The following is a 26431-nucleotide window of genomic DNA, read 5'->3' on the forward strand; positions in this document are numbered from 1 at the left end:
TTTCAATGAAGGGAGGCATTGCCTGGTACATTGTGTTTTTTTGTGTGTGTTTGGGGGCTTTATTAAGAACATAGAAAGGCTTCAATTTTCTGCCTGCCCTATTTCCTGTTGATTTAAAAAAGCAGGAGTGGGGGACCCCTCCCCAGTCAGGAACATCTCAGCAGCCCACCGCTTCCCACCACATTCTGGCACTTTTCCTTTTCTTTCTTTTTCCCAGACAGGGTTTCTCCATTTAACCAAGCCCTGTTTGTAAACCAGATTGGTCTCGAACTCACAGAGATCTGCCTCCCGAGCCTCTCGAGTGCTGCCATTACAGGCGTATGCCACCACACACGGCAATGGCACTTTTTCTTATAGAAGCCCGTTGCTGAGTAAGCACGGTTGTATCTTATTTATAGAAGCAGACCGTGGGCCTGATTTGACTTACTGAGCTCCAGAGGAGTGGGCTACCTCTGTAAGAAGGTACTATAAACTGTACTTTCAGGGATCATTTCTATAGTTTGTTACAAATTGGCACTGATCTATGATGAGCAGAGGATGGGAGAGGGTAAGAGTATGCATCAGCCATGAGCATCACTAGGAGAGTAGATAAGAGTGATGCTGGTGCTGTGGGGGTGGGGGTAGCTAAGCCCTGAGTAGGAATCCCAGTGTGGAAGCAGCAGCTGCCCTGGACTGGCACCAAGACACCTAGATGTTTGGCAGGACCTGCCTGAGCTCTGGAGAACTGACAGAGTGGTCCTGAGGGATCCTGTAGGCTGTGTCCTCATCCTGAACTACGGAGGTTGCCTATGGCAGCCCACCACCCTGACCCCAGAAGCCGACCTCCTAGGGTTCTGCAAGGTACCCGCTCACAGGAACGTCTTGCACCTACAACTGTGCTTTACATGGCACACCTTGTATCTTTTCTCCTTCTGCCATGCGGTGGCCATTCCCTGGGGTCTCAGCAGCTGGCCCACGTGGCTTGTCAAGGAATTCTGCTAGTATGGGTGGCTGCCCCACCTCATCACTTCACCCTCTTTCCAGAAATGCTCCTGCCATCTTCTCATCTCGTGTCCCTCGCACTCCACAGCTTTGTCCCATAGATCTGTTGATTTTTACAAATGATGATGAGGCTGAGCTATATCACCTCCACATTGGGCAAATCTGGGTTTGCATTTCCCCTACTGTCTTATTCTCCAGTTATTTGAAACCAAAAAGATCAACCTCTCTGCTTTACTATTGTGTAAAAAACAAAAACAAACAAACAAACAAAAAAATGGCTCCACAGTGCCCTCTGCAGGAAGAGGGTCAGGCCAGACTGCCCCTGGTGTGGGGCTAATGCCATGCCAGGCATCTTTTCCACCTTCATCTTTTAATTCCCAGGTTGGGAGGATGAAAGGATAAAATGAATGGGTCTCTGTCACTCATTTACATCTCCAGTCAAAAACCTGACTCTAGGCAAAGAAAGTTTAGCCACTTCCCTGGAACTAGGGGACTGACACAAGGATTGGCTGAGTCAAGGGTCAGTTTGATATTATTTGAAAACTTCTTCTCCTTCCTGGCTACTGAGGCACAGTTAGGAAAGTATGAAAGAGCCAAGTCTACATGTTTTTTTTTTCCCCAGTGGGGACTGGGAGTTCACATTGTAAGGTTTCTTCATTGTGGAAATAAATTCAGTCCATGCAATTGAATGAAAGGCGTATGCTCGTGCTGGGTGCTTAGGGAAGAACATTTCACTTGAGTAATATGTCCCATTTTTCATTATGTTTGGATGGAACAGAGAGACCCCTGGAATCCCTGGTTGTGATTAGTGTCATGAATACATTTGGCTGACCAGCTTTTTACCCTGATTAAGTACAGAATCTGTCAATTTTGTTCTCGTGTGTTTGATTTTAATCACTAGATGTGGAGGCCTGGACACTATTTTTTGTACTGCTTTACACAGAATAGAGCCTCAAAACTTCCATGAAGGAGACAGAAAGTTATCATTGATAACTTAAATGATTTTTTTTTTGCCCTCACTCATTCCCAGACTGAGGTCACCTCATCTGTGATCACACCTGTGTTAGCCAGCGTTCTGTGGTGAGAAGGAAGGGAGAGTGACTTGAGACATTGGTTTCAGAAGTCTCAGTCCTTTGCCAGTGCTGTCCTTAGACCTCTGAGAGGCAGAACAACAAGGTGGAGAGGGCACAGTGTCTTTTAGGAGCCGGCAAACAGCGGGAAAAGATACAACCCCCAGCCACCCATTCCCTTTGACTAGGTTCCAACTCCTGAGTCTCCATGTCTGTCACTTGGCTAAGAGGTGAGCCTGCTGAAGGTTTAAACTATAGATTCATTGTTCTAGCCTTAGCACCTGGAACAAAAGAATACTGAGAAAGGAAAAAATACAGGCATGGGATGGGTTAGGGTGGAGGCAAGGAACAAATGCCATGCTTGTGGTTGTCTGAGGATTCCAAGAGGAAACAGCCAAATGGCTTGGAGCAGCAGTCATATCCCTGGTTGCTGAGCATCCAGAATTCATCACTTGGGCTGGCAAAGACCCTCCATAACATATGGGAGAAGCTCAGTCATGTGTAAGTCTAAAAAGTGACAGCCTGGTCTGAGAATGGACCTACAGTTTTCTACACTGTAGCTGGAAGCTCTTTGCATCTTTGTTCACCCTCATTCGTGGAGAGAGGCCTCGAGATTCTCACCAAAACGGACCAGCAGTTGCCAGGAGTGACTGAGTCATCACACCAGGCAGTGTGAGCACTAACTGAGCCACCTCCAGCAAGCCTGGTAAGGTGGCCAAAGCACATGGGTGCTGGCTGAGAGGAGGATGAAGAGAAGCTTGCCGGGCATCCGCAGTCAGCCCTGGAGATCAGAGAGAGCTTCTAGGAGGCCTCCTGGTCTTGCTCAGCTTATGACAGACAGCAATGACAATGAAACGTGGTGTAGCTCCACCCTGCCAATGTTAAGAAATCTTGACATTAGTGGAGGGTGAAGGTGTGTGTGTGTGTGTGTGTGTGCGTGCATGTGTGTACAGAAGTGTTTGCATTCTGCAGTACCGTGTTGCTCCCTGTGGGAAAGGAAGAGCCATGCTCACTGTTCCTGCTGAGGAAAGTCTACTCAGAAGAGCACAGACTTCAGTGTTGCAATCTTACTCAGCCTCATACCAGCTAGGACTTAGGGCAAGGTGCTAACATCTGAGCTGCAACCAAAGCAGGTCATAAGATACTTGTATGAAACAATGAGTTTTACTTTTTATTCTTTTATTGGTGTGTGCATGTGTGTGGAGGTCAGGAATCAGAGGCCAGAGATCAATCTCCAGTTTTATTCCTCAAGTACTTCTCATTGTTCATTTTGAGGCACAGTCTCTCCCTGACCTGGAACTCACCAATTCATCTAGGCTGACTTGCAGTGAACCGTAGGGAGCTCCTGTGCTCATCTTCTCAGCACTGGGATTACAGGTGCAAACACCATGCCTGAGTATGAAATCTGGCTTATCTCTGCCTGTAGATCAAGGACTGTGCTGACTCTGTTATCTTCCCAGTTGAGAACTCATGATTTCAAATGAATTTGTGAAGTGAAATTATTTAAAGACTCAATGCAATACTGGAGACTCAAATGGTAGTCATCAGGGTTTTGCTTTTACTTATGAATGAGCCAGAGCCTCACCAGGCAAAGTTACTCAAGGTCACTACAAAGCTGGTAAGACAGACATAAGCCCACCTGCAAAGTATTGTGTGGCCTGAGTACCTTAGTGTAGAATACGATGACTCTTGGCTTTCTGTGCACCTTGCTGCGATTGTCTGATTTGCAAAAGACACCTCGGACTTACAGAGAGTCACTAAGTGAATACTCCACTTCAAATACCCATTCCGCTGCCAGCGTGTCCTGGACAAGTCCACAGTAAAAGCCAAGCAGACACCTGAGGAGTTGCTTCCTGACCCTGTGAGTCAAGCTGCTGAGCAATCTCTGGGCCGGGGGTGTTCTACCACCACAGATTTTTTTTTTTTTCCAAAAAGGAACTCTTGTTTTTCCATTAAGAAGACAACTGTCAGGAGAAAGTCTCAGAAGTCTGGCAGTGCTGTGTGGATCAGTGACATCCATGAAGCCCTGAAATGATTTGATCTACCCGATACCGAGTGTCTGCATACTTGGCAGAATGAGGATAAATGACTGTCTTTTTTTCTTTGGCTCCTGCACATTTGGCCTAACGTGATCACAGATAATGAATAATGGTCCAATTCAGCATTTGCTTTCTGCATGATACCCCCTGAGGAATACAATAAGCTAGTTCTTTGGTTCGCTGTGAGTTTGAATGACAGGAAAAAAAATAACAGCAGAGAGATTGCATCTTGCCAGAATCCTAAATTCTAAAGAACAAAAACCATACTTAAATTATTACTAAAGCGTTGGACATTCTCATTTTTAAAATGAACCTCCTGGAGGGGGAAACTCGCTTTCCTGAGAGAAGGCCTTGAAGGTTAGCAGATGATGCTGTACTCTCTGAAACTTGTATCTTTGATTTTTTTTTTAAACATATACTTACGTATGTACTTGTGGCCATGTTTAGGTCAGAGGACTACTTGTAAAAACTGGTTTTCTCTTTCCACCTTGTGGATTCTAGGGATCAAAAGCAGGCCATTAGGCTTGGCTGCAAGTGCCTTTACTGAGCCATCTCACTAGTCCAAACTCAGGCTTATGTCTTACCTCAAGTTGAGGTGAGTAGAAAGTGCTGAAGTGTGTGATCTTGGCAGTGAAGTTATAACTCCTGAGTTGTTTGAACTTGGGTCCTTTACTCACTCCCTAAGCCTCAGTGTCCCTACTGGAAGAATGGGACAATTATTATCTGCCACAATAACTTTATAATACAAATAATAAAAAGGCCAACAGAAGAAAATTCTCCATAAATGTTGGCTATTTCCCTTTTCAATATCTAGTGTTATTAATAATATATATTAATATATGTGTGTATAGAATGGAAACCTTTTGTCAAATAAACTCATATTTGAGAAAGCCAATGGAGACATGGAATAGAGATATAAAATTAGGTCGATTGATCTCCTCTTCCATGGGAGCTGCAGGCACACCCAGCCTTGACACCCTTGGCTGATCCTAGGCATGTTCCATGTGCCTAGTAATATAGTGGGTCCTTGACTCTGTGTTGTAGGACTGCTCTAAAAGGTATTTTTTTTTTTTACCTTGTTGGCCCAGTGTCACTAGGCAGAAACCAGGGGGTAGGTGGGTAACCTTGAAGATAGCAGTTCTCTTCCTTTGCTTTTTCATAAATTGTCTCCTCCAAGCTGAATAGCTCAGCTTGGCCACTCTTCCTTGGCAGAGGTTTAGGGAAGACCTAAATTCAATTCCTGGTCTTTGAAGAGCTGCAGTTGCTCAGCATAGACTTGGGCCACTGAACTTCAGTGTGTGCTGAGCCACTTGGGAGCTGCTTAGATGCAGCTTCATGGGCCTGTCACCAGATGCTCTGGTTGTGATTTCATGTTCAACAAGAGTTTCCTGAGTGCAAGATGCTGGAGAAATCATTATTTCCTCGAGGCTCAGGTCCTCTTTAGAGAGAGAGAGAGAGAGAGCAACTTGATTTCCCGAGAGGACTTTTCTAAGAATTCCGAGAGTTTGCTTTCGTTGTTCTAATGTGGTCTGCATCTTGTAGTGGGCTTCTGTCCTGACTGCTACTCCTAAGTTGGTGCTGTCTTGGTTTCTGTGGGGGTTTGTGACAAACCAAAGGACATCCTGGATGGAAGCAGGGCTCTCCATCTGCTTGCTGTCCTTGCCTGGCTCCCACTGTGAGTGTTATTCCCACTTGGGCCCCTACCCCCCACACCTATTAGTCACTCTTTTAACATTATAAACCTTTTCTTAAACTATCTCATAAAATCAGGTTTGTGCAGAAATCCACCTTTTTAAATCTACTTTTTTTGGATAGTCCCAGTGCCAGACAGGCTCTCAGGAGTCTTGTAGACAAGAAATCTGTTTGACCATATTCAGCCCTATATTTTCCAAACCTCCCTGACTAGGAACTCCTTGTTCGTGCCTGGCTTCTAGGGTAGTATCTATCTTAGTTTAGTACTGGATGGGAGGCTCCTTCTGTGGGAAGCCTCCCTTTTTGCCAGGACAAAGCACAAAAGGCTGGTGTGCTAGAGAGAGGAGATTTTGTGAAGATCCTTGCCTGCCTGTGGTAGAAGGCTGCATTTACAACAGTCCACTCTGCCAAAGAGCTGCTGGCTGTGGACAGTGATCTGAGGAGTGGGGTTGTCCCCCGTGAAGTGCTTCTCGTCTCTCTGTGAAATCTCATCCAGCCTTGGAAGCAAAAGGAGCCGTTTTTCCACAGCCAATTTTGTACTTTCTTGTGGCCATATATGGTACAGGATAGAGAAATGGCTTGAGCAATTAAAGCAGAAGGTTTCTCCTTGGGATTTTGAACAAGTAGGTTGAATAGAGAAAGGGAGTTATTTTCAGGGTACTGTGGCTTTGAATGATAAGCAAACAGCTGCCTTTCATTTTTAATGGTACCTTCCTAGATTGGAGATAACAGTCGGTAGAACATTTACCTATCATAGATGAGACCCTGGCTTCAGTGCCCAGTGCCACAGAAACCAGGCATGTGGCATGTACCTGAAATCTAACATTCTGGAAGTGAAGGCAGGAGGATGAGAAATTCAGGCTTATTCTTGACTACATAGAATGTTTGGAGCTAGCCTGAGCTAACCGAGACCTTGTCTGAACACAGGGAAAGGAGGGATGTTATAGGGAGGGATATCTTCCTTTAAATGCCACAGTTAAACAACAGGTCTCTCCTCTTCATCCATATAATTGGAAGGATTTAAATTTCCATATACAGCAAATCTTTTGATGTACAGGATATGAGGAAGGTTCGAAAACCAAGATGGAGAGACAGACAGATGGAGGTTTGAAGAGTTTATTCTGTTTTTAAAGTAACAGTGAAGCATAAGCCCGACTTCATCATTTGGCTTCCCAGTTCTTTGCAGCAATAGTAGGATTTGAAAGATGCCTCCTGTGAACCCACTCAGAAAAGAGGTGGCAAGCACAGCTCTGGAAATGAAAGGATACTTTCTTAATTTCTCTCTCTCTTTTTTTTATGCCTATACATTAACAAAAAACTTTTTATTTTTTGTCAGCATTTAAAATTTTTATTACAATTTAGTCACTTTGTATCCCAGCTGTAGCCCCTACTTTCTCATATGTGTGTGTGTGTGTGTGTGTGTGTGTGTGTGTGTGTGTGTAATTTTTTTTAGCTACCAGGAAAAAAAAAAAAACAACAAATGACCTCATTGCTGGGTTTTCTCCAAAAACAAGCCATTGAAGAGAAACGATTACCTTGTCACATATTAAAAAGGACACAACATAGTTTTCCCAGACCCTGAGTGTAGCCCCGGGTCTGCTTCTCCCCTCAGGGTATCCAGACTCCTTGTGCACTGGGCTGCACTAGGGGGGTGAAGCTTACCAGGGGCTGGTGGGTGCAATCAGGACCTCAGTCAGTGTGAGTGCGGGAGAAGCAGCCTTCTCCAGAGACAGTTTTCACTGAAACAGCTCTCTTTTGGGGGAGGGGGGGCAAGGGCTATATAAACTTTGGGGAGTGGGTAGGGGTTTTAGGAGTGCATGGACATCATTAGCTGGGGTAGAGGTGCTGGAAATGCTTTATATAAGGCAGAAAAGCTAACCTTTTGCATCTTGGCAAAATAAAAAAAGTGATTGGAATTTTGGAAGGCTGTGCATTACGAAGCAACTTAACAGAATTTTGGCTTTGTAGAGCACAATCTTTATCCTAGCTGAGACCCTCTAGGAGCCTTTGAAAATGTGAGCATGTGCATGTCCAAAGCAGGCTCCTTTACACCCCAGCCCATGCTGCTACCCAACCTTCATGGCTTTTTTTTTGTGTCCCGTTTTCCTCCTTTTTTCAAGGATGCTCCCCAAGAAGCAGCCAGCAAAAAGACTATGTTCAAGTCTCGGCCTTCATATTAGACACTGAAGCCGGATGGTGTTGGTGCTCACTGTCATCCCAACATTGGGGGGAAAGGAAGGGTGGGACGACAAGAAGATCAGACGTTAAGGGCCATTCTCAGCAGCAAAATGAGTTTAAGTTTAGTCTCGATGTCATAAGGCCTGGCTTTTAAGAAACCAAATTTGATGATGATGGTGGTGGTGGTGGTGGTGGTGGTGATGATAGGAGAAGCAGTAAGTGTTTGTGCTAACAATGTAGAGAAGACTCCTTCAGCGAGCTCCAGAGTCCTACAGAACTACTGAGGAACAGAGCCACATCTACGTGCCCCCCTGGTATAGCAGCTTAGAGGGTTATAATGACACCAACCCAAGCTGTTCTGAAAACATACACTTAGCATAACTCAACTGGTTTCAATTATCCTCAGAAATCTGAATGTTCAAGATTGACACCTTGACAAATTATAGGAAATTGCAAACATTTTCCCAGGCCCAGTTATCAGATCCTTTCCCCAACGGCTTTGGAGAAGATTTTGGCAGGAAACCTCCATCAGGCAGGTTTCAAGTCACAGTAGCAATGACAGGAGCTGGGGTCACCCAGCCTGGAACACACTCTGTCTTTGTGCCCATTGGCTTCAGGACCAGACCACCAAGGGCTGGTCTCTGACCTGACCGGGACACAGTAGAGTCCTAGGCTACAACTCGCCTTTGCTGAAGAGGAAAGGAAAAGGTACTCAGGATCTGCATCACACAGTGTTTCCATTTAGAGCCCTTGGGTTTCTCTCCGAGAAGGCTGAGGCTGCTTGCCAAAGAAAACCTAAAGGTTTTCCTTTTCTTCAAAGGCATCACAGTGTTTTGAAGGAGACTTTCTCTTGATGTACTAGTTTGTCAGTTGGTGATGAGTAGACTTTGGAAATTGGTCTTTCAGAACTGAGGTGCTGAGACTGGCACTGGGGAGCCATGAGTGGGTCAGTAAGACCCATCAGGGCCTCTGCCATCATAATGTATGTGCCTGTGTGTGCAGATATGTGCGAGTACATGTGAAGAACAGAAGACAACCTTGGGTATGGTTGCTTAGGTACCACTGTCCACTGAAGCAGTATCTGTCACTGACCTGGAACTCACCAAATAGACCAGGATAGCAGCCCAGAGCCCCAGAGATCCAATGGTCTCTACCTCCCTAGCACTGAGAGATGTTTTGTTTTGTTTTGTTCTTGTTTTTCAAAACAGGGTTTCTCTGTATACCCTTGGCTGTCCAAGACTTGCTTTGTAGACCAGGCTGGCCTCGAACTCACAGAGATATGCCTGCCTCTGCCTCTGCCTCCCTGAGTGCTGGGATTATAGGCACCTGCATGCCTGGCCCATGCTGAGAGTTTTAAGTAGGCTCTGGGTGCTGGAAGGCAAGCTCCTTATACACTGAGCCACTCTATCATCCTTGCCATTAGCATTTTAAAAACTACACTAAAGTAGATTATATCAGAGCTTATTTTACACAGTAAGAGTATGTCTTGGGGGGTGGGATGGGATGGATGAGAAGGTGAAGGTGCTCGCTGTACACTTGGGTCCCTAAGACCCAAGACCCACATGGTATAAGGAAAAAAACCAACTCCAGAAAGTTGTTTAAAAGCATGCTGTTACATGCACATGCTAGGACACACATGCACACACATACACAGAGAGAGTAGCTTTTAAAAGAGTGTCTCAGTGCTGTTCATCTTTATATACAGACACATGTCTACAAGCTGCTGAATGAATCATGATGTGCTTATTTTAAACTCAGTTTTGCTCATCAATACTAGGTCATATTGCTGACCAGGCCATTGTCAGCAACATACTCCATGTCCTTCAAAGACATTGGTAGATTGAGTGCCAAAAGTAGCCATTTCAGATGACTTTTGAAGCCAGTTTGACTTGGGACAGAGGAATAGGTTTAATATAAAAATAAGTATTTTGGGTTTATTTCTTCAACCTGCATTGCTCACAAACCTGTATGACTTTCACAAACTCTGTGGACCACTTGTGGTTCTCTATGTCATGTTTTTAAGTCAACTTGAAATTTATATGTACATATAATAAACACGAAATGGTTCATTAAAATGGGCTAGTTGCAATATACCTTTAAAAGGATAAAAATACTCATTTGTGGGCTGTGAAAAGCAACTCACTTCCCAACAGTGGTCCATGTGGCACTGTAGGGGATAGGATGTCCAGAACATTCTTGTATGGTCTTCTCCTGCTCCTCCTGCCCGTCCCCTCCCCCAACTTACATTCCTTTGCTGTAAGGAAGGGGAAGGCTCATATACATGAGAAAAAAAGCAAGAGCTGTTAGCTATTAGAGTAGCTCTCTTCATTTAGAGAGCCCACCTCTCCCTCCCAACACCAGGCTTCTTTTCCCAGGACACCAGCATTTCTGAATTAACAAGGTTGACAATACCTTGCCCCAGACAGCTTTCTCTACTAGTAAACACCATCTGAGAAACTGTTGAGGGAGAATATTGAAAGTAAAGAAATACTCTATGCATTACCACACGGAACAGTGAAAGGGCTTAGCATTTGGGGGGTGAAGACTAAGCCTGTGGTTCTCTGTGGAACAAAAATGGCCATGGCTTGACCCCATGAGGCTTCTTAAAGGCTCACAGGGATTTTAATGTGAGTGCTACTCAGAAACAGTAGAAATAGTTTGTCCTCTTTCCTTTTACTTAAAAACACAGGGTCTCACCCTGTAACCCTGTAGACAAAGCTGGCCTCAGACTCACGGACCTCCATTCCCTGCGGCCCGTCCTCCTTCTTACAAATCAGGCTTAGTTTTCCTTAGCACTTATTTTCCTACAAATGATGTATCAATGAATTATTTCCTGTTTCTTTTTTCTTAAATGTAAAGTTGATAAAAGCAGAGAACCTTGTTTTGTTGTGGACGTGTCCAAGTGTCTGGAATAGCATTTGATGTGTGTGACCTGCCCGATAAATAAGTGAGTGTTGGTCTGAACATGTTGAGTGCACGGGTGGAGGGTGGGTGGGTGCACAGATGAGTGAGTGGGTGGATGGGGGTGGAAGGGTGTGGTGGATAGATTGATGACTATGTTTCATTTGGCTTCTGATAAGATCCCAGGTAAAGGAAAAGGCAATTTTACTAGGAAAAGTGGCTCCTGGCTTGAAAACTTTCTTTAGTGGAAGGGACTTCTTCTGTGGTCAAGCTGTTTCCTGCTGAGGGGTGTGGCTCACCCATTATGGATATCACCATCATCTACAGTAGAGCAGAAGGAAAGGCAGTATCTGAAAAACACTCTGAGCATTGGAGACTAATATTTATGTGCTCTCTTTAGAAGGAGGTGGTGGGCTGAAGATGGAGTTCAAATGGTAGAGAGTTTTCCTAGCTTGCACAAGGCTCTAGGTTCACTTTCCAGCCCCACATAAATCAAAGGTAAGCTGAAAAGGTAGAGGCAGGAGGTCATCCTCAGCTGTAGAGCAAGTTTAAGCCTAGCCTGGGATGTATGAGAATGTGCCTTTAACGACAACCAAAAATGAACAAATAAGTAAGGGTTATTACTGTGCTATCCCTGAAAGTATTGTATCAGGAGACCTGTTTTCAAATCCCAGCCATTCCATTTTAATTGAAAGAACATGGTCACAAGCAGCCCTGCCTGGCCTCAGTTTCCTCTCTTGCAAAAGGGGAACAGGAACATCATTTAACAGTATGTTGAGTGGTGTGACTCTAGATCTGGGGTCGGCGGCCAGTGGGGGAGAGTGTCAAGCCAAGCAGACCCTATGACAAGTTGGTGGTGTAGGTAGGTCTCCTCGTCTAGTTTGTAAGCCAGTCTGTGGTTCTGCCCAGGAAAAGATCCAGCAACACCCGTGAGTTTTGGTAGAGGAGTTGTGCAGCACCCTCCCCTCCAAATCCAAATTCCCCAGTAAGTCAGGAAGATGGATGTGTTTTAAAACATTGGGAGGTCTGCTTTGGATCACCCAGAGCTGTGGCTTCCCCATGCAGCTGCGGGCGGACTCAGCCAGCTCCCTAACTGCCCAGCTCCCAGCTTGCGCCCCACACAGGGCTGCCTTGACCCAGCCTTAGCAGCCGTTGACTTTTAAATCATCAAAAGCCGCTCTATGTGCAGTTTACTCTGTTGCTGGAAGGCAGCAGAGCATAGGTATTAGGAAGGGGAGGTGGGGGAAGGAAAGAGCGCCGAGGAAGCAGCCGTTAATCCTGCCAGGCTTCTGGGCACAGGAGTAGTTGCGGATGACAAAAGTTAATTAGAAACATGAGCAGTTTAACCGAAAACACTTGTGACAATTGGAAGGGCAGCCTCTCCGCTTGCAGAATTTCTCCTAGAGAATCCTTGTGGGAGATAGTAGCTGCTGCTAGGTAAGTCCTGTCACTGTGACTTTGCAAACAGGGTTCTCTTAAGGGGCTAATGGGGTTGGGCTGGGGGGGTGCAGTGCTCAGCAGAGGCTGTTTTCTCTGTCTTCTGGCCACTTTCTCTAGCAGCTACTGGTACTTGGAGCCACTGATGGATCATGGTTGTTCCATCTGAAGAAGGGGCTGCATTTGGGGGCTCCCTAGTGCTGGGCCACCGTGGTGAGTAACAGAACAGTTATAGGAGCGCCCACACTTCTCAGAATGGTCCTGGCACTTGTCTGGAAATATCTTCACGGGTTTCTGAGAACAGACTGTGGGCAAGGAAACATGCATTGAGTGCCAAAGGGGAAGCCTTGACTTTCAGATAACCTGTGTTTTCTTGCCTTGTGTGTGTGTTGGGGGTGGGGGTTGGTGCTCAGATTGTGGTCTTAAGTAAAAAGGGTCTTTAAAGCCTCTCTTGTTGGTAAGCCTTTGAAAGTGCCAGCATAATATCTGCATCGACAAACTGGCCAGTGCACTCGGCTGTTAAGGTTGGTGGTTCACGCTCATCTGGAGATGTGTGGGTTTTAAGTGTTCACAGGAAAGAACTCCTCCTCATTTCTCTCCACTGTCAATTCCCATGTGAATGCAGAGAAGGCAACTACATATCTCCTCATCTGTTTTTCCAAACAGGATGGGACAAAGTGAAATTCTTTAGACTGGGCATGGTGGTTCATGCTATTAGTCCCAGCACTCAGGAGGCAGAGGCAGGCAGATCTCTGAGTTCAAGGCCAGCCTGTTCCTGAACAGCCAGGGCTACACAGAGAAACCAGGTCAGGAAAAAAAAAAGAAAGAAAAGAGCCAGCATAGAAAAATCTTACAAGTTTTGATAGGAAGTAGCAACTTCTTTTTGAGTGATACATTTTTTATTTAAAATTACTAGTTTCTCATTTTTTATTTTGGTTTGCTGTATTTTAATATCTATGATAAGTTGTCTCCTAAAACAATCAGAATATTTCCTGATTGTTGTGCATAAGTGGAATTCTGGGTTAAATAATTCAAATCATTTCTTTCCTGCACCCTCATACACCACAGGAATGGTAGGTGGTGGTGATGGTAAAGGATTCTCTCCTTTTCGGTAGATTATTTACATTTTTAGTTGAGCTCTGCATGTTACTGTTAAGATTGGCATGTGTTTACAGAGCAGACACAACCAAGATGTGGTGGGGCTGGGGGAGGTGCCGTGTGAACAGCGCATGATGGAGGACAAGAGGATGAACTGGGTTTAAATTTTAACCACAGATAATCCACACCTCCAGGAATGGAATCTCAGGGCATATGAGAGGGGAATGACTGCCTGGGTAGCCATGGTTGACCTTCCTGCATCTTCAGAGCAGCTCAGTGGATATGATTCAGGTCCCTTTCCCTTCTCTGTCTCTTCAGAACCATTGGCAAGCTCGGCCTCCTCCCATCCCGGAATGAGCGAAAATGTCCCTGCTTCCTTGGAGAACAACCCTTCCATCCCTGTTAACTGCTCCACCTCAGCCATCCCCCAGCCCAGCATGACCTCCAAGCCCTGGCGCAGCAAGTCACTCAGTGTGAAGCATAGTGCCACGTCATCCATGCTCTCTGTCAAACCCGCTGGGCCTGAAGCCCCCAAGCCCACACCTGAAGCCATGAAGCCTGCTCCCAACAATCAGAAATCCATGTTGGAAAAGCTCAAACTTTTCAACAGTAAGGGGGGCTCTAAGGCAGGGGAGGCCTCAGCATCCCGGGACACCAGCTGTGAGCGGTTGGAGATCCTGCCCAGCTTTGAAGAGAGCGAAGAGTTAGAGGCTGCTAACAGGGCACTTTCAACTGCAGGCCCTGCATCCAGCAGCCCCAAGATTGCACTCAAGGGCATTGCACAGCGGACTTTCAGCAGGGCACTCACCAACAAGAAGAGCTCCCCAAAGGGCAATGAGAAAGAGAAGGAGAAACAACAGCGGGAGAAGGAAAAGGAAAAAGAGAAGGGCAAGGAACTCACCAAGAGAGTCTCCATGATTGATAGGCCTGACCTCAAGGAAGACCCCAAGGAAGAGCTCAGTGGGGTGGCTGTGACTGAGATGCCAAAAAAGTCCTCTAAGATTGCCAGCTTTATCCCCAAAGGGGGCAAGCTCAACAGCATCAAGAAGGAGGCCACAGCTCCATCACACAGCGGCATACCAAAACCAGGAATGAAGAACACGCCTGGGAAGTCCCCAAGTGCCCCTGTACCTCCCAAGGAAGGAGAGAGGAGCCGAGCAAAGCTGAGCTCAGGGCTCCCTCCCCAGAAGTCCCAGCTGGACAGCAGACACTCCAGCTCCTCCTCCAGCCTGGCATCCTCGGAGGGAAAAGGCCCTGGGGGGACCACTCTGAACCACAGCATTAGCAGCCAAACTGTCAGCGGCTCCGCCGGGACCACCCAGACCACTGGAAGCAATACCGTCAGTGTTCAGCTACCTCAGCCTCAGCAGCAATACAGCCATCCCAACACAGCCACGGTTGCACCTTTCCTGTACAGGTAGGCAGCCCCTGCTATCCTGGGTAAAGAGCCCAGCTGCTGGCTCTGCCAGTGCAGGGTCCAGAAACGTGTGAGCGGACAGCCAAAATAATGCACAGTTCTATCCCAGTGCACTCAAGTGGGCAACCACTATAGCAAGACAGTGCCAAGGCAGGGGACATTTCAGGCTGACTCCAGGATAAGAAGGCTTCACCAGATGTGTGGGGATCAGGGCATTTCAGAAGCACTAGATGCATGTGGGCCTGAATATGCAAGGTGGCCATTTTGGTGTCCCCCAAAATGAACTGTAACCTATACTCCAAAATGAACTATAACCTATACTAAGTTTACTGAAGATGGCTCTGCTATATAAGCTTTCTTATGGTAGCATTGGCCCGGGATTTGAGGGGTCTCACAGTCCGTATTACCTGCTGGGGCTTTCTAAGAAGGCATAAATGAGGAAGAGAAAAGATTGACAAGGGCAGTAGTGGTGCATACCTTTATTCCCAGCACTTGGGAGACAGAGACAAGTGAATCTCCAGGTTCAAGGCCAGCCTGATCTATATAGTGAGTTCCAGGACAGCCAGGGCTACAAAAACAAAACAAAACAGAACAACAACAACAACAACAAAAAACCTGTCTCAAACAACAACAAAAGATTGACAAAGTCCATTCTAGAACAAGAAATATACTAGGATAAAGTCTGCTGCCCCATTCCCATCTCAGAAGCAGAACAAGTTCCAGGATAGCCAGGGTTACACAGAGACACCTTGTCTCAAAAAAGAAAAATCAAAACAAAACAAAAAAACCTGAGTCTGTCTAACTACAGGGATCATATTGTCTTACTTTCTCTGTTTAGGATTCTCAGTGCTGCAGAGATGGCTGAAAGCACTGGCTGTTCTTGTAGAGTACCTGGGTTTGGTCCCCAGGGACTCTATATGGTGGCTCACAACTATCTATAACTCTAGTTCAGATTTGATACCTTCTTATGTTCTCTGTGAGTGCTATACATATGTTGCACATACATACATGGAGCCAAAACACTCATACATGTCATAAATGTAAAATAAATATAAAAACATTTTTACAGCAGAAATCTTTACATGTACAGTAAAAGAACTGTAGTTGACAGCATTCAGTAGCCTCAAGTCTAAGCCCACCTGTTTCAGCCAGGATTTGTTGCATTGTGTGGGATGATCGCAGGTTCAGTACAGGGCTGCAAGTGCCCTGCTCCTCTAGAGGGCACAGCCACTGCTCAGCCCCAGCAGGTGGCGCCCCACAAGGCTGAGCTCAGAATTCCCAGATGCAGCCAGCCAGCCAGCCAGCCATCTATCCATCTTCCCTTCCTTCCTTCCTTCCTTCCTTCCTTCCTTCCTTCCTTCCTTCCTTCCTTCCTTCCTCCTTTCCTCCCTCCCCTCCTTCAGAAATTCAGGTGGTTTCTTGTATGGAATCACCCAAATTACAAAGTTATTTTTATTAATTTTAATTATGTGTACATGGGTGAAGATGTGCATGTGAATGTAGGTGTCTATGAAGGTCAGAGGCATCAGATCCCTTGGATCTGGAGTTACAGGTAATCATGAGCCACTTTTTGTGGGTGCTGGATATTAAACTTGGGGCCTCAGCAAGAGAAGTATGTGCTCTTTTTTAATTTTAATTTTTTATTTTAATTACAGTTTATTCATTTTGTATCCCAGCTGAAGTATGCATTCTTAGTTGTTGAGCTATCTCTACAGCCCCAAAGTCTCACAAATTTTAAATACTTGAGTAATTTGCATATCTTTAATTCCAACACTCAGGAGTAGAGGTGGGCAGATCTCTTTGAGTTCAAGGTCAGCCTGGTCTACAGAGCGAGTTCTAGTACAGTCAGAACCATGTAGAGAGACCCCCATCGAGAGAGAGAGAAAATTTAATTTAAAAAATACTATGTAAACCTTTAGCAGTACATTTATAGTCTAGTTGTATACCTGCCTGACTTCTTTTTAAAGATTTATTGATTATGTATACAGTGTTGTCTGCATGTACACCTGCACACCAGAAGAGGGCGCCAGATCTCATTATAATGGTTGTGAGATACCATGTGGTTGCTGGGAATTAAATTCATGACCTCCAGAAGAACAGCCAGTACACTTAACCTCTGAGCCATCTCTCCAGCTCTGACTTTCACTTATAATATTTGAGCTAGAGGTGTTTTAGGGCATTTATAAGTCCTAACAAAGGTTCAGACTCTGGCTGTGTGGTAAACAAGAACACTGGGCTAATGATAGACCTTTAAAAGGGGTGGCTATGGGAACTAGGAGTAGATGGCTTCAGTTGGGGAGAAAAAGAAAAAACAGCAGTGGGTGGTTTGAAGTTACCAGCTTATCTCCCACAGTACATCTATATTTTTGGCACATTCTTGTGGGTGGGGCTATTGCTCTATACTAGAAGGTGCTAGAATACATGCAATACATGCACAAGGCCCAGGTAGGAGAGACAGAAGGCTAGTGGGGAGAGGGGTCACTGAGGTCTTTCTAGACTACTTCTTGCTGGATAGCTATGTTGAGTTCCTTGAAGTCCAATCTTCCTCTCAGCAGGAAATCTTCAACTTCTTGTCCCTTTTCTCTCCACCACTTGATAAACCAGCAACAGCAGGAGGAGGAACCAGCAGGAGGAACAGCCCTGTCTCCTTTCTTCGAGTACTGGTCTTTTTATACCCTCTCTAGAGGTCCCCCCCCCCAAAAAATTTAAATTATCTTCAGCTGGCAGAATCACACCCCTGCCAGAGCACGAGGTAATCGTAGGTAATGGCTGTGGACAGTCTGAAGCAGCCCTGTATCCCACACCTGGGATTAAAACAAAAACATGTTCACATAACACAACTGTGTTTTTAAAGACACCAAAATTCTTACTACAAAAGGGCATGAAGGAAGGGTTGGGAAAGTACACATTTCAGTCATGTGTTGAAATCACAGTCAATGAGATCTTTCATGTCAGAGGATCTGAGCTGTGAATCAGAAAGCTGGAGGGCAGACACAGCTGCTTGGCACCTACTCCTGACCTCCTCACACTGTTCAGAGAAAGCCCTGTCAGGAGCATTTGGGGGGAAAGGGATTGTCAGCGGAGTCTTCTTTATGCTTTGCTTGCTGGTGCTGTGGTTACCTACCCATTACTCTTTGATATAAATTTGAATGCCCAAACCACCCAATAACCTCCAGCATGTGTCTGGTTGGACTCTCCTTGAGAAATGGCTCCTTTTGGGCTTTGAATACTTCATCTTTCCGAGTTCAATCGAGTTCCCCACGCGTGGCTGTTGAATTTTTTTAGACTCAATCTTCTGGCCAGTTCTAGCAGGCCATTGCCAGTGGCTCAGATGTGACGGTTGCCGCTCCTGATGATTGTGTTTGCTCTCATTTGTATGTAAAGGTCCCAGACGGACACCGAAGGGAATGTCACTGCCGAGTCCAGCTCTGCAAGCGTGAGCCTGGAGCCCAGCCACTTCACCAAGAGTGGACAGCCTGCTCTGGAGGAGCTCACGGGTAAGTATGGGCCCTGGACTGTGTGGTGGCTGGTGAGGAGGACCTCGTAAAGCACCTGCCAGGCAGGCTTCCACAGTGATGCAGATGCTGAGCAGAAGCAAAAATGCTCTCTTCCGTTTGTTTATTTCTTCTCTTTCTCCCTTTTCTCACTCACAACCTTTTCATTCCTTCCCAGAACTGTTACTAAATCTCTTACTTGTGAGTGCATCCCATATTTGGACCCAGGACTACTTTAGTGCTTAACTTTTTTTTTTTTTCTAGACAGGGTTTCTCTGTCCTAGACTCCCTTAGTCTTGAACTCACAAAGCTCTGCCTGCCTCTGCCTCCTGAGAGCCGCACCTAAAAGTGTGCACACCATAAAGGCGTGTGCCACCTCGCCAGGCTTAGTGCTTAACTTTGAGTCACGCTGCTTGCCCTTCATATGAAGTTGCTTTTTGACCAAAAAAAAAAAAAAAAAAAAATCTAAAATACTGGATTTGTTTTCAGTTTTGTGAAAGCCCAAATTAAAAACATGTTTTCATTTTTTGCCATTAACCGAAGAGATCATGACATGTAGGACTAGAGTGATGGCTCAGCAGTTACCAGCACTTGCTGCTTTCACAGAGGCCCTGGATTCGATTCCCAGGACCCATTGGTGGCTCACAACCATCCATAACTCTAGTTCCAGGGACCCAATGTTGATGTTGTACCATCGCAGTGCTTGTGTTTGTTCATATGTGGAGTGCATGAATGTGGTCACAAGTGTGTGTGCAGGTGAACACACGTATGTGGAGGCCTGAAGTTGATACCAGGCTCCTCCCATGATCATTCCCCATATTATTTATTGAGACAGTGTCTCCCACCGAACTCAGTGCTCACTGGTTGATTCCAGCTTGTCTAGCTTAGCCAGCTTGTCCCAGGGATCCCCAGCCTCTGCCTCTCAAGTGCTGGGATGATAGACTTGGTTTTTCTGTGAGTCTGTGGGATCCGAGCTCTGGTCATTACACTTGTACAACAAGCACTTTATCCACTGATTCTCCATCCCACCCACAATGTAACATGAGGTGATGAAGAAAACCAGAAATTAGAATTCACTTTGGGTATGTCCTACCTGTGAGCTCCCCCACCAACCTAACTATGAACTATGAATCTTTTTTAAAAATATAGTTTTAATGTGTATGTACATATGTACATTAACCACATGTGTGCCTGGTGCCTGTGGAGTCCAGAAGAGAGAACTGGATCTCCTGGAACTGGAGTTACAAGTGGTATGAGCTGCCATGTGGGCCCATGTCCTCTGGAAGAACAGCCAGTGCTTTTTGCTGTTAAGACATTTTTCTGGCCGTACTCCCGCTCCTACTTTAATTTTTAAAAAAATTTTAAACACTATTTTTAATATAATTTATTTATTTTCATTTGATGTGCATTAATGCTTTGCCTGCATGTATATCTGTGTGAGGGTGTCAGATCTTGGAGTTACAGATAGTTGTAAGCTGCCATGTGGGTGCTGGGAATGGAGTCCAAGTTTTTTGGAAGAACGATCAGTGCTCTTAAGTGCTGAGCCATCTCTCCAACCCACCACCCCTCTTTGTAAGGCAAGATTTTATGATGAAATGAGCTAAATAAAATCTCTGCCTCACTGCTCCGTCCAGAGTGATGCAAAGCCTTGGTGCCTTAGAATCTTATGTCGAGTAAATGCTGCAATGAAAGAGGTTGACAGCCCATGAGGGTGATGCAGTCACATTCCCTTAAGGCTCTTGGGAGAAGGTAGGATAGACACATAGACCTTCACTCTAGGTCTGGGGATAGAATCCAGTCTACCATTCATGAAGCCCTAGATTCGATCTCGTGCACCACAGAAACCTGGTAGCACACACCTGTAATCCCAGCACTGGGGAGATAAAGGCAAAAGGATCAGTTCAAAGTCTCATACACACACATACAAACATGTATGTATGTATGTGTGTGTGTATGTGTGTATGTTCTTTAAACACTTTGGAGGTTAATTCAAGTTTGAGCACAGTTCAGATAAGAGGAAAATGTTTCCCAAATTTCATTGGATTAAAAGAAGTAGAAAACCGAAAACAGCTATACCTTCAGAGTAGACATTTTGCTTTAGTAAATTTCTTCTAAAATAACCACGTGGTTATCGTTTCTCTACCCCTGCACTCCCGCCACTCCCACTGCCAGGCCAAGGAGCCTGGTACCTGTATCAGGGGAAAAGCTTAATTTTATGGCATTTCTTGGATGACAGTTGTTCCATTAAAAATAGTGGTTGGGAGTTCTACTTAGTGCATAATGTAAATTCTACTTGGTCCTGTCACGTGTTCTATTCTACCACACGGAGATTTCTTTTAAGGTATTGTTTCTTCCTTGAAAAGAGTTGCAGGCATTTAAAGATCCTTGTGAGTCTCTGATCTAAGCTCTCCTTGAAGTTGCTACAAGGAGGGAAATACTATTTTTTTTTCTCTTTCAGGTTTCTTTATGTGTAATGAATGTTTTTGCCTGCATGTATGTCTGTGTACCATATGAATGCCTGCAGAGGCCAGAAGAGGGAATCAGTTCTCCTTGAACTGGAGTTGTAGGTGGTTGTAAGCTATCATGAGGGTGCTAGGAATCAAACTCAGGTCCTCTGCAAGAGCAACAAAATGTTTTTAACTGCTTGGCCATCTCTCCTGAACATACTTTTATTTCTTAAATCTTTACTGTAGTTATTTCCCCTTTCCTTATCTTCCTGTAAGACCAAATGAAAAAAAAAAAAACGTAGCTAAAGAACTGAAAGCAAGGCTGTCTCGAGAGGCACACAGCTTCTTAGCCTGCTGTGATGTGTTTCTTATGACACTGGGATCGGTGTGAGTTCTACTCAGACGTAGGAATGCAGGTTGTACCTTGCCCTACAGCTCTGCTGCTCCTCAGTGGTTCTTGCTGGCATGTGTCAAGGGCTTGTCAAGGGCAAAGAGTACTGAAAGCGATAGCCCATGTGTTCCCCACAACTCTCTTTGGAGACTGGTACTATGGCCATGCTCATTTAAGAGGTCTGGAATTAGAAAGTGAGGAAGACCAGCTTCTTCACCACAGACCAGGCAGCTGCTAGTTTACAGCACAGGCTGGAAGCAAGGCGGAGGCAAGCCTTCCACTGTAGGTTATCAGTGACGCACAAACACAGGTGGTTTCGTAAGGTACATGTATAACCCAGAGAAACAAAGGGACATTCGTATTTTCTTATGGGCAGAAAGTGGTCCTGGAGGCATGGTCATCTCTGGCCTACATATCTTCAGAGGAAACCTGCAGAAAAATCTCTTTGGATTTAACCCCTTTATTTGGACATCCATTCATTTGTGCAAATTGACAGACAGACTGACCTACAAGAATTGATGTATATCCACCTATCCATGCATGCATGTTTCTGCCTATCTATCTATGCATACAGAAAAACAGAAAGACTTACAGATATCTATCTATACATACATACATACATTCGTATATGTTTGTGTGTGTATATCCACACATCTGTATATCATGTATGGATCTATCCATCTATGCACAGTCCGACAAACAGACGGGCATGCAGGTTTCCATCTATGCGTCCATCCATCCATCTACCCATCCGTCCACATCCTTCCAGCCATTCAGAAACTGCACATAGGTCAGCATCATCATAGTCCCCGACCTGGTTGCTGTTCTTAAGAACCTCATGGTCTAGTGGAGTTAGATTGATCTTAACCCTTGCTTCTCCAGCAGAAGACCCTGAGGCTCGGCGGCTGCGGACAGTAAAGAACATCGCAGACCTACGGCAGAATTTAGAAGAGACCATGTCCAGTTTGCGGGGAACTCAGGTTACACACAGGTATGACCATGTCCGGTTTGCGGGGAACTCAGGTTACGCACAGGAATGGTAGAGGTGGCTTTCCTCCTGAAAGAGCTTGCCGGTAGTTCACTCTAACTCTGCTTCTCTCCTGCGCACTGTGCCATCCGCAGGGTGGTTCGGTTGAGAGTGAAATAAATAACCTCGTCCCCAAGTGTGTTAGAATTTATAAGAATTCTAGACAACATACAGAAGTGAGTAAAAATTAATGTAGACAGCTCAAAGCAGAAGGTTTCTAAGTTCACTGCCCAGAGGAAACTGCCCCGGCTCCATTTAAACTTTATTTTACTTGCATTTTTCAAAACTACAGCAAGCCGTTACAAGAAACAGGTGAACTGTGTTTGACCCGTGTGACAAACTGAGTAACTTGAATTCCTACCAGGTCTTCCGATACACAACACCGACTGTGTTAGTCATGCCTATGTATGAAAGATGAGGAAAAGTGTTTATAACTTCACTCTGCTTAAACTGTGGTTTTGTTGGAAGGGATCTCTGGTTGTTTTCATTGTTCCGCAGACCGTTGAGGATGCAGTGCTGGCACTGCTCTGTGATTTTGGCAGAATGAGGTCTCACAGTTTGTTTTTGGCTTTGAAAATCAAAGAGTCCTGGCTACCCCACTGGGCTCCCAAGGGTTCTCTGTTGCTTCTCCAGTTTCAGTTTCTTTGGGAAATGTATAAAAGGAGGAAATGTGGGGCTTCCCCCGCTGTATCAGTTACTCTTGCTGCAACCTAAGGAAAGTGACTTTAGGAAAAGAGAAGTTTGCTTTGGTTTTTAGTTGAGGGGATATAATCTATATGGTGGGGGAGGTGAGGCATCAGCCCACAGTCCGGAAGCAGAGACAGATGAGGGCTGGTGTTCCACTCGCCGTCAGCTTTGTATTCAGCCTGGGCCAGCAGCTCATAGAGTTAATGCCACCCACATTCAGCAAAGGTCCTCCCACCTCATGTCACCCACTCTAGAATCTCCCTCACAGACGTGCCCAGAGGGCTCTCTCCTAGGCGATTCTTGACCCTGTCAGGCTCACAATCAGTACTAACTGTCAAACCCACCACTGTGAGTCTTGGCAGATCAGGGTTAGTTAGCCACTGTGGGTTCTGTCTTCAGGAAAACCCAAGGGTACAAGGGTTGGGCACAAGGGACGGGACGAAAACACCACGGGCCCCCAACTTTGGCAGGAAGTGCCTTCCTAACCCTTCAGGTGTTTGAAGGACTTGGATCCTGATGTTGGGTCCTGTAACTTCATTAGTAAGCGTGATTCTACCATTCCTCTTTGCACCTCATTACCAACATTTACCCTAGAATGTTAGGGAGGGAGGGAGGGAGGGAGGGAGGAAGGAAGGGAGGGAGGGAGAGGGGATGTGAAATGTGGTATTAGGAGCACCAGGGCGGGCTGCTGGAGCTAACCTTTAAAGAAATGGTGACAGAGCATTCTGGAACAAGTGGGTCAGAGGGTCCTTTGTCCTTCTTCACGAGTTCAGCATTTTCTGTTTCCTTTCCTGAACTGGAAAGAAGATTCCAGTTTTCTAGCAGAATGAGGCTTTGCAGCTTGTGTTTAGTTAAAGAGTCAGTGAAGAGTATCTTACACGGCATTTTAACCGAGAACATCCCCAGTGGGATTTTCAGAAGGTGTAGGTAAATGCCTCATTTCTTTTTTGCTTCTTAATAAAGGAACTACACCAGGTGGTGCTTGGTACCTGCTGTTTTATCCTGCTTTGTAAATAAGACGTGTTTTTTTTTTTTTTTGGTTTGTTTTTTGTTTTTTTTTCAATGCTGAACATTTGAAAACTATTTAGCCTGCAGAGCACATTGGTGACTAACCCCAATGGTTTTCTATTTTCAGTACACTAGAAACTACGTTTGATACCAACGTCACCACAGAGATCAGTGGCCGTAGCCTCCTCAGCCTGACGGGCAGGCCCACTCCTCTCTCTTGGAGACTCGGCCAGTCCAGCCCCCGGCTCCAGGCAGGAGATGCCCCTTCAATGGGCAATGGGTACCCACCTCGAGCCAACGCCAGCCGCTTCATAAGTGCCGAAGCAGGCCGCTATGTGTACTCTGCCCCTCTGAGAAGGCAGCTGGCCTCCAGGGGAAGCAGCCTCTGCCACGTGGATGTCTCAGACAAGGCAGGCGATGAAGTAGACCTGGAAGGCATCAGCATGGATGCCCCTGGCTACATGAGTGATGGGGACGTCCTGAGCAAGAACATCCGGACTGATGACATCACGAGCGGGTAAGTGAACAAATGAGAAGGTCTGGCCTCTCCATCTCTTTTGCATGCTGTACTAAGGGGTCGCTAGAGCTGGTGCTGGCTGCCTCATCTGCAACTGCCAGAGGCTCCATGGTATCATGGGAAACACTGCTGGGCTGTGATTCAAATAGATCAGGTAGACAGACTCAGCTGGGGACCCACAAAATTTCACTATGTAAGCATTTCTGCTGCCTGGGTCCCTTATGCCAGCTGTGCTCTGAATAACTGCCTGACTAGCAACCCAGCCTCCCTGGGCTTCTGTGACCTGGCTATTTCCTTCCTTTCAGGGCTCACGCATCTTCCCTCACCTTCCCACCTTGTTCTCCTCTGCTGCACCTCCTCCCTCCATCCTCCATTTCCATGACCTCTTTCTAGTTCACCATCTTAGCACTGTTTCTGGACTTGCATTCTGTCTCCTTCGTCTCTGTGGGGCTTCCTCCCACTGCCCATTCCATTTGAAAGAGTGTCTTGTCCAGTGTCCTCACCACATCTGTACCCCATAGTAGGCTCTTTTCAAAGCTTACCACTGTTTAAAGATGCCCTGAGGATGAGTTGATATAGTATGTCTTCCCTCCCCATCCTCCTGTGCTCTCTGAGTTCCTAGTGCAGTGTGCATCAGAACTTATGGATACCTCTGAATGGGTGAACACATGGGTGAATGGGTGAAGAGAGAAGCCGAAGCTCCCTCCTCTGTTGTTCTTCTGTGACTGATGCATGTGAGGCCCTTTTGTAAGCAGCAGAGTGTGTACCCGTGTACGAGGGGGGCTGGAGTGGGGAAGGTATCCTATTTGTGGCTTCCCTTTGAGGTATGCTGTAAATGTCACTTACATCTCTTTATTTTGCCTCCCTGAGACTTCATCGATTCAGATGACTTGCTCTAAAGTTTTCTAAGGCCATTTTCACCCTTAATGTGCTAGCAATGAAACTTACAGTAAGAAAAGTCAGAGCTAACAAGCATGCATGTTCCTTGTAGACATGAGATGGAGAACTGGTGGTGTTTCTGTAATGTTAGTAATGGCTACAGCCCCCACTGGGTGCCACATACTGAACTGGTACTTACATGTGTTACCTCGCTTCATATTACAGAATCCTTAAAGGTAAATGATGTCATAGTCCTTGGCTGGAATTAGAATGGGAGGCAAGATAACTTACAAGTGGTTATGTACCTGTTAAGAGACAGAGCCCAGGGCTACAGAGACAGTCACCAGTTAAGAGCATGCACAGTTCTTCCTAAGGACCCAAGTTCAATTCCCAGCACCCATGTTAGGCGGCTTACAACCACCTATAACTCCACCTCCAAAGGATCCAGCTCCTCAATCTCTGTGGGTGCTTTCACTTGCTTACACACTCAGACATATAATTAAAAATATATGATTAAAACAAAAAAAGCTGGGTGGTGATGGTGCATGCCTTTAATCCCAGTTCTTTGGAGGCTGAGGCAAGCATATGTCTGTGAGTTCAAGGCCAGCCTAGTCTACAAAGTGAGTTCCAGGACTATACAGAGAAACTCTTGTCTCATAAAACTTGTCTCATATATATATATATATTGGTTATATATATATATATATATATATATATATATATAGAGAGAGAGAGAGAGAGAGAGAGAGAGAGAGAGAGATAGGCTGGGCCCAGGGAAGGTAGTTCCAGAGCCTACTTTAACCTGAGTGGTGACACACCAGTGTGCTATACTGGTGCTACACCATCTTGCCATCACCTTATTGCTGTGCTGAAATAGTACAACTGCTATTCTTTTTATTATTATTACTTTGCATGAGTCTTTTGTCTGCATATATACATCTATGTACAATGTGTATTCCTGGTGCCTGCAAAGGTCAGAAAAGGACCTTGGACCCCCTATTACAGATGGTTGTGAGCTATCCACAAAGGATGCTGAGAAGCAAACTTAAGTCCTTGGAGAGCAGCCAGTGCCTTTAACCACTGAGCCATCTCTCCAGCCACAACTACAAACAGGCATAGGTGTAGATCTGGAGAGGTGGTTGAATGGGTTAGGGTAATTGCTGGAGGA

The 26431-nt window shown here is 45.6% G+C and overlaps 1 protein-coding gene across 4 annotated transcripts in view; it reads left to right on the forward strand.

The window, feature by feature from the left end:
* The window catches only part of Nav2 (neuron navigator 2), a 343708-nt gene that overhangs the window by 183313 nt on the left and 133964 nt on the right, over window positions 1-26431 (forward strand). For all 4 annotated transcript variants that reach the window (XM_055608371.1, XM_055608367.1, XM_055608368.1 and 1 more), the window contains 4 exons: window positions 13715-14813; window positions 18198-18310; window positions 22028-22136; window positions 23995-24384. In XM_055608371.1, the coding sequence (XP_055464346.1) occupies window positions 13715-14813; window positions 18198-18310; window positions 22028-22136; window positions 23995-24384 (1711 nt within the window). The remainder of the gene's footprint in view (window positions 1-13714; window positions 14814-18197; window positions 18311-22027; window positions 22137-23994; window positions 24385-26431) is intronic.

This window comes from Psammomys obesus, unplaced genomic scaffold (genome assembly GCF_907164565.1).
Source record: "Psammomys obesus unplaced genomic scaffold, mPsaObe1.curated_primary_1811, whole genome shotgun sequence".
Lineage (NCBI taxonomy): Eukaryota > Metazoa > Chordata > Mammalia > Rodentia > Muridae > Psammomys > Psammomys obesus.